Source organism: Thalassophryne amazonica, chromosome 7 (assembly GCF_902500255.1).
Source record: "Thalassophryne amazonica chromosome 7, fThaAma1.1, whole genome shotgun sequence".
NCBI lineage: Eukaryota > Metazoa > Chordata > Actinopteri > Batrachoidiformes > Batrachoididae > Thalassophryne > Thalassophryne amazonica.
Genome location: NC_047109.1, coordinates 91036775 through 91051424, shown reverse-complemented (window position 1 = coordinate 91051424; position 14650 = coordinate 91036775). Strand labels below are relative to the sequence as shown.

The 14650-nt window shown below is 46.4% G+C and overlaps 1 protein-coding gene across 1 annotated transcript in view; it reads right to left on the bottom strand.

The window, feature by feature from the left end:
• Nucleotides 1–14650, bottom strand: part of c4b (complement 4B (Chido blood group)) — a 48710-nt gene that overhangs the window by 8432 nt on the left and 25628 nt on the right. Inside the window, 7 exon segments of the mRNA XM_034175037.1 lie at nucleotides 1149–1304; nucleotides 1421–1614; nucleotides 3258–3420; nucleotides 3566–3661; nucleotides 3759–3951; nucleotides 4100–4178; nucleotides 6361–6567. Of these exon segments, the coding sequence (XP_034030928.1) occupies nucleotides 1149–1304; nucleotides 1421–1614; nucleotides 3258–3420; nucleotides 3566–3661; nucleotides 3759–3951; nucleotides 4100–4178; nucleotides 6361–6567 (1088 nt within the window).

The window sequence follows — 14650 nt, the reverse complement described above, 5'->3', positions numbered from 1 at the left end:
ACAAAAATATAAATGCAACACTTTTGGTTTTTCTCCCATTTTGTATGAGATGAACTCAAAGATCTAAAACTTTTTCCACATACACAATATCACCATTTCCCTCAAATATTGTTCACAAACCAGTCTAAATCTGTGATAGTGAGCACTTCTCCTTTGCTGAGATAATCCATCCCACCTCACAGGTGTGCCATATCAAGATGCTGATTAGACACCATGATTAGTGCACAGGTGTTCCTTAGACTGTCCACAATAAAAGGCCACTCTGAAAGGTGCAGTTTTGTTTTACTGGGGGGGATACCAGTCAGTATCTGGTGTGACCACCATTTGCCTCATGCAGTGCAACACATCTCCTTCGCATCATCCGTGAAGAGAACACCTCTCCAACGTGCCAAACGCCAGCGAATGTGAGCATTTGCCCACTCAAGTCGGTTACGATGACGAACTGGAGTCCGGTCGAGACCCCGATGAGGACGACGAGCATGCAGATGAGCTTCCCTGAGGCGGTTTCTGACAGTTTGTGCAGAAATTCTTTGGTTATGCAAACCGATTGTTTCAGCAGCTGTCCGAGTGACTGCTCTCAGACGATCTCGGAGGTGAACATGCTGGATGTGGAGGTCCTGGGCTGGTGTGGTTACATGTGGTCTGTGGTTGTGAGGCTGGTTGGATGTACTGCCAAATTCTCTGAAACTCCTTTGGAGACGGCTTATGGTAGAGAAATGAACATTCAATACAGGAGCAACAGCTCTGGTTGACATTCCTGCTGTCAGCATGCCAATTGCACGCTCCCTCAAATCTTGCGACATCTGTGTCATTGTTCTGTGTGATAAAACTGCACCTTTCAGAGTGGCCTTTTATTGTGGGCAGTCTAAGGCACACCTGTGCACTAATCATGGTGTCTAATCAGCATCTTGGTATGGCACATCTGTGAGGTGGGATGGATTATCTCAGCAAAGGAGAAGTGCTCACTATCACAGATTTAGACTGGTTTGTGAACAATATTTGAGGGAAATGGTGATATTGTGTATGTGGAAAAAGTTTTAGATCTTTGAGTTCATCTCATACAAAATGGGAGAAAAAACAAAAGTGTTGCGTTTATATTTTTGTTGAGTGTATTTAAGCTGATCATTAATGTCCAACCTGTCCAGTACCTTCAGCTCTGTTTCCACTTTGTCATCCTTCCCCACTGACATCCTCACAACTTCTGTCCTTCCTGGGACACTGAACTCTGCCATCACATTTGTGATGGGACCGGAAGACTTCCTTAGTTCATATTCAGAGAGCGCTTCTAGTGCCATAATGGTATCCTGCACATCGGAATAACAGCGTTTTTATTTGGAATATTAAAATTTGAATTGCACAAGCAATATGCAGGCCATATCCAACAGCATGTATTTTGTCCTGTGTACTTGTCGTTGTTCACCTGTGATGATTTGAAGCCTCCAAAATAGTTTTCTTGGGTGATTAACCAACAGGCAGTTTTGTCTGCCCACTCGAATTGTTCATGTGCCACAGCAGTCAGGAGGGCATAAGCTGTCGTCTCCACTGTGATGGCATCTGCTCGTTCTTTATGCGCTGTTCCAGGATTAGCCGCCCACTTATAGCAGTCATTTTCCACTGTTAATTAAGAAATAGACAATAAGTAACAGGTGGGGGGTGGGTGGGGGGTATATATTTCTACCTGTAAATAACAATGAGAGAAAGCATTTTTTTTTTATCCCAAATTGAAATATTAGGGACATTATGTAGGTAAACCGAGGATAACAAGTTTACTCAAAGGGATATGTTAAGTTTCCAAATGTTACAAACTCACAATATTAAGTTTCACTGCACTTAAAATAACGTGTTACTTAACAGTGTTGCACCATGTTTTAAGTCCTTCCTCAGAGTAACACACTCATTGCCGGGTTCATTCCAAGCAGACTTAATGTGTTTTCCCAATTTAAAGACATTAGTTGTATCAATCAAGTTCATTCAAAGGGATATGTTACGTTTATCCATTTTTTTGCTTCACATCAACTCAAGCTTATTGTTGTGTTTTTTGAAACACACACACTTTACTTTAACAATGTTGCACACTGTTTTAACTCCTTCCTCATAGTAATTCACTGTAATCTGGGTTAATCTAAAGAGGTCTTTTTGAGTTTTCCCCATTTAAGAACACTATGTGGATCAGATTAGGATACCAAGTTCACTTAAAGAGCTCTGTTAGGTTTGACCAAATTTTAAAAGTTATGATTCACATGAACTCACTTCAACTTAAAAACATTGTCTTAACTCCATTTACACACTAAGCTACTCTAAATGTATTAATCCCATACAATCTTGTTGAGTTTACCAAAATTGGGGTGTTCACTGGGTCAAATTTTGAAAGTTTTGATTTGCTTGTTGAAAAGCAACAAATGAAAAGCAAACATTTGTGTTGCACATTGTATTAACACCTTCTTCACACTAACCTAATCTAATTGGTAGAGTGGGGTGGGGGGAGCAAAGAAATAAGAGGTTTGGTGTCTTGCTCAAGAACACTTTCAGCATAAAAGATTACTTGAATTCAAGTAAAAAACCTTCTGGTTTATAGAAAATCTGATCTACCACTTTAGCGACGAGTAAGGATTTTTAATACCCATTTTTATTAGTTTGTTTGACTAAGTTTCTGTTTTATTTAGTTAAATTGATCCATTTTATTTTACAATTTCATTTGCTTGCCATGATAGGCTCCACCCCAACCTCTACACTTAGGATAACTACTAGGAAGGAAGAGTCTGATTAATGTTCCATCTCTTTGTTGGGCAAATGTAACTCATATTGTGTTCCAGTCTATAATCCAAAGGGTTGGAGGATCATTTCCCAAAAACTCATTTTTTGTCAATATGTTGCCCAAAAACTCATTTTTTGTCAATATGTTGCCCCCAGTGCCAGCTGGTAAAAATCAAAGTGATTTAATGTGTGTGTGTGTGTGTGTGTGTGTGTGTGTGTGTGTGTGTGTGTGTGTGTGTGTGTGTGTGTGTGTGTGTGTGTGTGTGTGTGTGTGTGTGTGTGTGTGTGTGTGTGTGTGTGTGTTGGGGGTGGGTGTTTATAGCCACTTGTGGCTAGATTTGGTCCAAAATTTCAAGTGAGATAAACTTATTGTAATTGTGTTTAGCTGAGAAAAAATAACTGGTTGCTTTGAATTTTCAAGTTTTGTGAATTTTGAGTTTGTTTTTACTGACATATTGGCACTTTTAGACCAAAGTGCATATATAAGCTTTGAATGGACATGCCTTTTGTTGCCATTGATTGAAGTTTTGTCCAAGCTGCAGATGAATCCGTTTTATGTGGCAGACAAACAGCCAGGCAGTAGGCTGTGATAGCAACAGCATAGTGATTCTGAAGTTCTTCAAAGTGTGACAGGAGATATGTTGTTGATCTTGAAATGCTTGCTTCCTGGTACCAAAAACAAAACAAAAAATTAATTACTTTACATTTGGAATTAGTGATTCTTTACTGTTTATTTGAAAATTGCATCTTATAATAGATTAAATGAAAACAACATCTACAAAAAAGCTGGAGAGTATTTCTAATATCTTACGGTATTATTCCGCATGTCCTCCTTCAGGAATGGCAGTGCACGTTTAAGCGCAAGTGTTATGAAAGCTGTCATGGCTGATTGATCGTCTTTACCTTTCTACATGAAAAAAGTGAGACATTTCATCCAAATTACTGCTGCTTGGAACGATGCTATCTGTAATGTAGCGTTGGAAAAAACAAAACAAAAACATTACCAGCATTCCTCTGTGTAGCACTGGATGTGAGTCACTGAATGAGCCATCTGCATTCTGTACTGAGAGCAGATACTGAACCGAATGACTAATTTTGTCTTGTGGAACAATTTGACTCGTCCTGCCCTGCTGTCCAAGAGCCGCCGTCTGACGCTCTGCCACCAAGGACAGCACTTTCACCACAAGGGCAGTCACCCTATGGACCCCCCCCCCCCCCCCCAAAAAAAAAAAACAAAACAAAAAAATAAACAAAAACAAAACAAAACAAAAAAATAAAAAGCAAATACAAGTTAAGGTGAAATAACTATCTTGCATCAAAACTGATATTGCAAAAACATACTCACCAGTTGCTTGATGGCACTGAACTCCATGCGCTATAAGATCCGTCCTTTTTGTTCTGGTAACCTAAAATCCTGATATAACCTGACACAGATACTGACTTGTTTAAAATGAACTACAACTCTGTAACATTCACTGTATCCAGTATGTTCAAAACAGCCCAGTCTAACTTTTTTTTTTTTTTTAACTCACTATTACAACCCCTGGCAAAAATTATGGAATCACCGGCCTCAGAGGATGTTCATTCAGTTGTTTAATTTTGTAGAAAAAAAGCAGATCACAGACATGACACAAAACTAAAGTCATTTCAAATGGCAACTTTCTGGCTTTAAGAAACACTAGAAATCAAGAAAAAAGATTGTGGCAGTCAGTAACGGTTACTTTTTTAGACCAAGCAGAGGAAAAAAATATGGAATCACTCAGTTCTGAGGAAAAAAATATGGAATCACCCTGTAAATTTTCATCCCCCAAATTAACACCTGCATCAAATCAGATCTGCTCATTGACATTGACCCTATGCCATGACATTGACCCTATGTGTCTTTTTGCAAGGAATGTTTTTGCAGTTTTTGCTCTATGGCAAGATGCATTATCATCTTGAAAAATGATTTCATCATCCCCAAACATCCTTTCAATTGTCCAAAATATCAACATAAACTTGTGCATTTATTGATGATGTAATGACAGCCATCTCCCCAGTGCCTTTACCTGACATGCAGCCCCATATCATCAATGACTGTGGAAATTTACATGTTCTCTTCAGGCAGTCATCTTCATAAATCTCATTGGAACGGCACCAAACAAAAGTTCCAGCATCATCACCTTGCCCAATGCAGATTCGAGATTCATCACTGAATATGACTTTCATCCAGTCATCCACAGTCCACGATTGCTTTTCCTTAGCCCATTGTAACCTTGTTTTTTTCTGTTTAGGTGTTAATGATGGCTTTCGTTTAGTTTTTCTGTATGTAAATCCCATTCCTTTAGGCGGTTTCTTACAGTTCGGTCACAGACGTTGACTCCAGTTTCCTCCCATTCGTTCCTCATTTGTTTTGTTGTACATTTTTTGATTTTTGAGACATATTGCTTTAAGTTTTCTGTCTTGACGCTTTGATGTCTTCCTTGGTCTACCAGTATATTTGCCTTTAACAACCTTCCCATGTTGTTTGTATTTAGTCCAGAGTTTAGACACAGCTGACTGTGAACAACCAACATCTTTTGCAACATTGCATGATGATTTACTCTCTTTTAAGAGTTTGATAATCCTCTCCTTTGTTTCAATTGACATCTCTCGTGTTGGAGCCATGATTCATGTCAGTCCACTTGGTGCAACAGCTCTCCAAGGTGTGATCACTCCTTTTTAGATGCAGACTAACGAGCAGATCTGATATGACGCAGATGTTAGTTTTGGGGATGAAAATTTACAGGGTGATTCCATAATTTTTTCCTCAGAATTGAATGATTCCATATTTTTTTCCTCTGCTTAGTCTAAAAAAGTAACCGTTACTGACTGCCACAATCTTTTTTTCTTGATTTCTTATAGTGTTTCTTAAAGCCAGAAAGTTGCCATTTGAAATGACTTTAGTTTTGTGTCATGTCTGTGATCTGCTTTTTTTCTACAAAATTAAACAACTGAATGAACATCCTCCGAGGCCGGTGATTCCATAATTTTTGCCAGAGGTTGTACTAACCCTACTCCTACCCCCAACCCTAACTTTAACCATAACCTAATCTTACTCCTTCCCCCCACCCTAACCATAACCACCCGACCCCCCGGCTTCACTTTTAATTTCGTGCAGCCATCACGGAATGAATTAGAATGAATTTGTGCTGCCATGACGAAAATGAGGCGCTTTTCGTCACAATATCACAAACCAATAGATTAATGTATATTTTGTACTGCTGAATCACGACTTGCCGTGAGACTGGGTTGGTTCAAAACACTCCATGAAAGAAGGATCTTTGTCTGCTTTTTTCTTTTTGAGTCTCTCACTTCCTCAACTAAATTTGATGAAGCTTTTCTGAAAGAAGAGCAAAACATCTTCAAGGAAATAAATAAGTCCAATTGTACTGACTCAACTTTCTTGGATGCTATGACCTGGATGACTGAGAATGTCCACCAACATGTTGCCAGCATGATACTTGTATATTCATCTACAACTGTTTACACTTTACCCTTAGTTTGACTGAAAATAAAAATTTTTGGCAACTAAAATGTACCCCCTTGAGAGACTGACTGTGATGAAGGTATGTGACTTGTTCTCACCACTCTCAATATTATCCATAGCTTTATCTCTGGCACCAGGTGGCAACTCAAACCATTGCTCACTCAGATCGAGATAGCGGAGGGATAAAGCAGTTGGGGCCAATCGTACCATTGTTTGTTCTAAACATCCTGTTGGCAATACGATCAAGGATGCAACCTTCTGGGGAGAAAGAAGGTTCTTAGCATGTGATTGTCCAAATCCAACCCCTGTCAAAGGAGAACATTGAACAGGTCAGACACACATATTAGGTCTTTGCATTATTATCTCCACCAACCAATAGAAGAGGGGTGCACGTTATGTAATCATGCCCTCCGTCTGAGTCTCTGTCTGTTTGTCAGAAGGTAGGATATCTCAAAAAGTGGTCGCTGAATTTCAACAAACATTTATGAAGACCTTTTTCCTGACCTTTGGGTCAGGAAAGAGTTGGTTTCATTTAAGCAGTGATTCTAATGTCTTCCAGTTTTTTATGTAGATATCCTTCTTTAACATTGCAGTTGGACCATTTAGGAGCTGTGTTGGTTCACTGGAGGGTGCACAAGCCAATTTAATAATGTTGGTCCCAAGCCTGGATAAATGAGGAGGAAGGCCATTCAGCATAAAATTTGCACCAAATCAAATATTCTCTTTACAAATCCAGTTTATACACTAAATCGATCAAGAGCCAGATTACCAAACAACTGCAACCGGTACATTTTGCAAGAGAGGGGGGTATGATGTAAGGAGAAAAGGTAGATGTACTGTGTGCACAAGAGACCAACTGGAAGGGGAGTAATGCCAAGAGGATTACAGGTGGTTTCAAACTATTCTCTCCTGGTGAAGATAGGATAGAATGGTGTAGGGATCATTCTTGAGCAAAAGTACATTAAGGCTCAATCTTAATACTCCCCCTTCACCCTACTACTTGGCCCTACCCCTGTTGTGTGGGCCGCCAGAAGAGGATGTACTGCTGGCCCACCATCAAAGGGCGCCCTGCCTGAAGTGCGGGCTTCAGGCACGAGAGGGCGCTGCCGCCACGGACACAGCCGGGAGTGACAGCTGTCACTCATTAATTCCTGACAGCTGTCACACATTCTTCATCATCGCACTCCATAAAGACCAGACGTCATCTCCACCTCATCGCCGAGATATCATACTTCATTGGAGGTAATACTCTCAGCCTTTTTGTGAGATTTATAAATCTGTTATTGTGAGTGTTTGCAGGAGAACCGGTCATTTTTGCGGAGGCTGTGCAAGACGGCGCTTCTTTTCATCTGAGACCGCTGCAACGTGTTGAGTGAGAGGTGGAGGTGGCATTCCCACCGCTGTTGTTACTGGGTGTACACACACCCACACTTGACTGTCTTTGTTCTTCGCCAGCAGTACCAGATCTGACAGTCGGGGACGGTGATCACCTGGGAATTCGGGACTTGGCGGCTCCAATATTCACCAGGTTCTGTGGGTGCGGAAATCGTGTGGTTCCGGCTCTTCTCAGGACAGACGTCTTCTATCCTCGAGCCTGCCCACACGTCACCTTTGTAATTTGACCGTAATTATATTCTGAGATTGTCTGTATGTTCGTTGTGCACGTTTCACAACATTAAATTGTTACCTTTTGGCTCATCTATTGACCGTTCATTTGCGCCCCCTGTTGTGGGTCCGTGTCACTACACTTTCACAACAGGATATCTCGGCCAGCGTCATGGGGGCGTCACCCGGCTGTTGAACGACCAATGGGAGAGCAGGGAGCGCAGGAGTCTGCAGGAGGCGTGACTGGTGAGCTACAGCACATTCTCACCGCCTTTACGGCTCGGTTGGATCAAATGACCGAGCAAAACTTCCTCCTGAACCGCAGGGTGGAGGCTCTCTCCGCACAGATGGCGGCGAGCGCTCAGGGCGCTGCTGCAGCTCGTCCTCCTGCCGACCCTGTGCAGAATATGAACGTTCCAGTGGTGGTTCAACAACCCCTCCCACCATCCCCTGAAGCATACATAAGCCCTCCTGAGCCGTACGGAGGTTGTATAGAGACGTGCGTGGACTTTCTTATGCAGTGTTCGCTCGTCTTCGCACAACGTCCCGTCATGTACGCGTCAGATGCTAGTAAAATAGCTTATGTGATTGCTCTGCTTCGGGGTAAAGCACGCGCCTGGGCTACGGCGCTCTGGGAACAGAACTCACGGTTGTTATCAGCATACACTGGGTTTGTGGGGGAGTTCAGAACAGTGTTTGATCACCCTAACAGAGGAGAGACCGCTTCAACAATGCTGCTGTCAATGAGACAGGGACGCGAGAGCGCAGCCGCTTATGCAGTCAACTTCCGCATCGCGGCTGCGAGGTCCGGCTGGAATAACGTTGCGCTCCGCGCCGCCTTCATAAACGGACTGTCGTTGGTTCTGAAGGAGCAGCTGGTAGCTAAGGAGGAACCGCGGGATTTAGATGGGCTTATCGATCTCGTTATACGGTTAGACAATCGGTTGGAGGAACGCCGTCGGGAGCGAGGCGAAGGACGTGACCGGATACGCGCCGCCCCTCTCCCTTCCGGGTTCGAAAAGGCGCTGCCCTCCCCACGCTCCACAGCCACAGCGCTCCGTGGGATAACAGCTCCCCCTGCTGACGTTGTTAGGGAAACGCACAGGGCCAAAATGAGGAGGCTGATCCGCGGGGAGTGTTTTCTCTGCAGCTCAAAGGAGCACATACAGAAAAACTGCCCCAAACGGCCAAAACGACAACACTCGCCCTTAGAGACTGGGCTAAGGGGGGGTCAAAACATTCAATTGAGACACACACAGATTGCCACACGACTCCCAGTCACAATCCTGAGCGGGGATTTAACCCTTCAAGCCCCAGCACTGGTGGACACGGGGTCAGAAGGGAATCTGCTAGACAGCAGATGGGCAAGGGAGGTAGGGCTCCCTCTGGTGGCGCTTCCTTTGCCATTACAGGTTCGGGCACTAGATGGCACCCTCCTCCCTTTACTCACACACAAGACACAACCAGTAACTCTGGTGGTGTCTGGAAACCATCGGGAGGAGATTGAGTTTTTTGTAACTCCTTCTACCTCCCGCGTGATTTTGGGCTTCCCATGGATGTTGAAGCACAATCCCCGGATTGACTGGCCGTCTGGGGTGGTGGTTCAGTGGAGCGAAACCTGCCATCGGGTGTGTTTAGGATCCTCGGTTCCTCCCGGTTTACAGGCTAAGGAGGAGGTCAAAGTCCCTCCCAATCTGACGGCAGTGCCGGTTGAGTACCACGATCTTGCTGACGTCTTCAGCAAGGATCTGGCACTCACCCTTCCCCCGCACCGTCCGTACGATTGTGCCATTGATTTGGTTCCAGGCGCTGAGTTCCCGTCCAGCAGGCTGTACAACCTCTCACGACCTGAGCGCGAATCAATGGAGACCTACATCCGGGACTCATTAGCTGCCGGGCTGATCCGGAACTCCACCTCCCCGATGGGGGCAGGTTTCTTTTTTGTGGGCAAGAAAGATGGCGGACTCCGTCCATGCATTGATTACAGGGGGCTGAATGAGATTACGGTTCGCAATCGATACCCGTTGCCATTGTTGGATTCCGTGTTCACCCCCCTGCATGGAGCCAAAATCTTTACTAAGCTGGATCTTAGAAATGCGTATCACCTGGTTCGGATCCGGAAGGGAGACGAATGGAAGACGGCATTTAACACCCCGTTAGGTCACTTTGAGTACCTGGTCATGCCGTTCGGCCTCACCAACGCCCCCGTGACGTTCCAAGCCTTGGTTAACGACGTCTTGGGGGACTTCCTGCACCGATTCGTCTTCGTATATCTGGACGATATTCTCATCTTTTCTCCGGATCCTGAGACCCATGTCCAGCATGTACGTCAGGTCCTGCAGCGGTTATTAGAGAACCGACTGTTTGTGAAGGGCGAGAAGTGCGAGTTTCACCGCACGTCTTTGTCCTTCCTGGGGTTTATCATCTCCTCTAACTCCGTCACCCCTGATCCGGCCAACGTTGCGGCGGTGAGAGATTGGCCCCAACCAACAAGCCGTAGGAAGCTGCAACAGTTCCTCGGCTTCGCTAATTTCTATAGGAGGATCATTAAGGGCTACAGTCAGGTAGTTAGCCCCCTGACAGCCCTGACCTCTCCAAAACTCCCCTTCACCTGGTCGGATCGGTGCAAAGCCGCGTTCAAGGAGTTGAAACGACGGTTCTCTACTGCGCCAGTTTTGGTGCAGCCCGACCCTAGCCGCCAGTTCGTGGTTGAAGTGGACGCCTCTGACTCAGGGATAGGAGCCGTGCTGTCCCAGAGCGGAGAGACTGATAAGGTTCTTCACCCGTGTGCCTACCTTTCACACAGGTTGACCCTGGCTGAACGGAACTATGACGTCGGCAATCGAGAACTCCTTGCGGTGAAAGAGGCTCTTGAGGAGTGGAGACACCTGTTGGAGGGAGCGTCTGTGCCGTTCACGGTTTTCACTGACCATCGGAACCTAGAGTATATCAGGACCGCCAAGCGGCTGAACCCCAGGCAAGCCCGCTGGTCACTGTTCTTCGGGCGTTTTGACTTCCGGATCACCTATCGCCCCGGGACCAAGAACCAGAGGTCGGATGCCTTGTCCCGGGTACACGAAGAGGAGGTCAAAACTGCACTGTCGGATCCACTGGAGCCCATCCTGCCGGAGTCCACTATCGTGGCCACCCTCACCTGGGACGTGGAGAAGATCGTCCGGGAGGCCCTGGCACGGAGCCCGGACCCAGGTACCGGTCCGAAGAACCGTTTATACGTCCCACCAGAGGCCAGAGCTGCAGTCTTGGACTTCTGTCACGGTTCCAAGCTCTCCTGTCATCCGGGGGTGCGAAGGACCGTGGCAGTTGTCCGGCAGCGCTTCTGGTGGGCGTCTATGGAGGCCGACGTCCGGGAGTATATCCAGGCCTGCACCACCTGTGCCAGGGGCAAGGCTGACCACAGGAAGGCCCAAGGACTACTCCAACAGCTTCCTGTGCCTCATCGCCCCTGGTCCCACATCGGCCTGGATTTCGTCACGGGCCTCCCGCCGTCCCAGGGCAACACCACCATCTTCACGATAGTGGACCGATTCTCCAAGGCGGCCCACTTCGTGGCCCTCCCGAAGCTCCCAACAGCCCAGGAGACAGCAGACCTCCTGGTCCACCATGTTGTCCGTCTGCATGGGATACCCACCGACATCGTCTCAGATCGTGGTCCCCAGTTCTCCTCACATGTCTGGAGGAGCTTCTGCAGGGAACTGGGGGCCACCGTGAGCCTCTCGTCCGGGTACCATCCACAGACAAACGGACAGGCAGAGCGGGCCAACCAGGAACTGGAACAGACCCTCCGCTGTGTCACATCCGCGCACCCGACGGCCTGGAGTAACCATCTGGCCTGGATCGAGTATGCGCATAACAGCCAGGTGTCTTCCGCCACCGGCCTCTCCCCATTTGAGGTGTGTTTGGGGTATCAGCCCCCGTTGTTCCCCGTGGTGGAGGGAGAGGTCGGTGTGCCCTCGGTCCAGGCCCACCTGCGGAAGTGCCGTCGGGTGTGGCGCTCCGCCCGTTCTGCCTTGTTGAAGGCCCGGACGAGGGCGAAGACCCATGCAGACCGCCGGCGATCCCCGGCCCCTGCTTACCAGCCCGGGCAGGAGGTGTGGCTGTCCACGAAGGACATCCCCCTCCAAGTGGACTCCCCCAAGTTGAAGGACCGGTACATTGGACCTTTCAAGATCCTCAAAATCCTCAGTCCCGGTTTTTCATGTGTCCAGACTCAAGCCTCACCACACCTCACCCCTCTGTGCTCCCAGTCCGGCGCCGCCTCCTGCCCGGATCATTGACGGGGAGCCGGCTTGGACAGTGCGCCAGCTCCTGGATGTCCGTCGAATGGGCCGGGGGTTCCAGTATTTGGTGGACTGGGAAGGGTATGGACCCGAAGAACGCTCCTGGGTGAAGAGGAGCTTCATCCTGGACCCGGCCCTCCTGGCCGATTTCTACCGCAGACACCCGGACAAGCCTGGTCGGGTGCCAGGAGGCGCCCGTTGAGGGGGGGGTCCTGTTGTGTGGGCCGCCAGAAGAGGATGTACTGCTGGCCCACCACCAAAGGGCGCCCTGCCTGAAGTGCGGGCTTCAGGCACGAGAGGGCGCTGCCGCCATGGACAGCTGTCACTCATTAATTCCTGACAGCTGTCACACATTCTTCATCATCGCACTCCATAAAGACCAGACGTCATCTCCACCTCATCGCCGAGATATCATACTTCATTGGAGGTAATACTCTCAGCTTTTTTGTGAGATTTATAAATCTGTTATTGTGAGTGTTTGCAAGACAGCGCTCCTTTTCATCTGAGACCGCTGCAACGTGTTGAGTGAGAGGTGGAGGTGGCATTCCCACCGCTGTTGTTACTGGGTGTACACACACCCACACTTGACTGTCTTTGTTCTTCGCCAGCAGTACCAGATCCGACAGTCGGGGACGGTGATCACCTGGGAATTCGGGACTTGGCGGCTCCAGTATTCACCAGGTTCTGTGGGGGTGGAAATCGTGTGGTTCCGGCTCTTCTCAGGACAGACGTCTTCTATCCTCGAGCCTGCCCACACGTCACCTTTGTAATTTGACTGTAATTATATTCTGAGATTGTCTGTATGTTCGTTGTGCACGTTTCACAACATTAAATTGTTACCTTTTGGCTCATCTATTGACCGTTCATTTGCGCCCCCTGTTGTGGGTCCGTGTCACTACACTTTCACAACAACCCCTTCTGTAAAATGTAGGGTGTCTCATTTCTCTCCCTCATCAATACCTTATCTCAAAAACAAAAAGTAAAGATAAGGGAGGAGAAATTTGTCAGGGACTGGGCCCGGTCAGGGCGCTAAGCCCTTGATTTTCCTCTTTTCATGGTTTCCTGTCTGCTGCATCTTTGATTTATTACTATTTATTTTCATCATGATTTATTCTGTCATGTTTTTCTTGTCACTTTGTTCTTGTTACTATTCACTAGTCATATTATTTTCATCATATGGTTATTCTCAGTTCTGTTTTTGTTACTTTCATCATGTGTTTATTCTACGTTCTAATTTTGCTTTGTCACTTTCCTTGTTACATTTATATTCAGATCATGTCTCAATTCCTTTCTATTAATCTGTGTTTTCATAGTTGATCATTTAGTTATCATTTGCTCTTTTATGCTGTTCTCATTTCTGTTTGCACTTTGTCTGGTTTTGTTTCGTTTCTACTTAGAGTTTATGTCTGCCTGTTTCAGTATTAGTTCTGTCATGGTGTTTAATTTCTTATTATTCTCTGAGCAGTTTTATCTAGTTTATCTCCGGTCTGTTTTTCTGTCTTGATTAAGTCTGTCTCGCCAGTTCATGTTTAGTCTAGTCTCTTGTTCATGTCTGATTCCTGTTCACGGAAATATGATTCAGTTTTGTTTTTGCCTCTTGTTCCCACTTCACATCCTGCACCTGCTTTCATGTCCTTGTCTCACATCCAGTTATTTATGTTCACTTAACATGTCTCACGCCCAGTCATTTATTTTCACATCACATCCTGCACCTGTCATGTTTTTCTTTCACTCACTCCCGCTCTTGCACCTGCTCACACATCTTTGTCTGCTTCATCACCCCACTCTGTCTTCCTGCCTTCACTATCTTGTCTCATGCCTATCTCTGTTCACTAGCCACACCCCCTTCTTGATTGTTCCTTCATGTGCACCTAGTTAACTCCTGTCTTATTTAATCTCCACCCAGCCACCACACCCTTGCTCGTTTGTTGTCTTTGTACACTCACCAGCACTTTGTCTAGTCCTGTTTTTGCCGTGTATCCAGATTCTGCCTTGTGTTTTTTGACTGCGCCTTTTGCCTTGCCCATGATGTCTGTGTCTGCTCGTGCCTTTGAACCCTGCTTGCCCATGACTGTGTTTTTGCCTGACCCTGTTTGTGCTTCTGCCTCGCCAACTGATCACCTGTGTACCGAACCAGAGCCTGAATTAAAGACCATGAGTACTTCTACATCCAGTAGTCCGAGAGTTTGCATTTTGGGTCCAAACACTTCGGGTGCCTGGCACCCGCCGGGCATGACAAAATTAGTGTATTGGAGGTAAACAGTGCCTGACAAAGTGATGACTGGAAAGATGGAAGTTGAAGTTGTGATGATGAATGTCATCAGCACATATGTGCCACAAGGTTGTTGTGAGAGGAAGAAGAAAGAAGATTTCTGGAGTGAGTTACATGAGGTGGTGGAAAGAGATGACTGGAGTGGACTTCAAGGGAGATGTTGATGCTTGCTTACATCATTGTATGGTGATGTACATGAGCTTGCACTGTCCC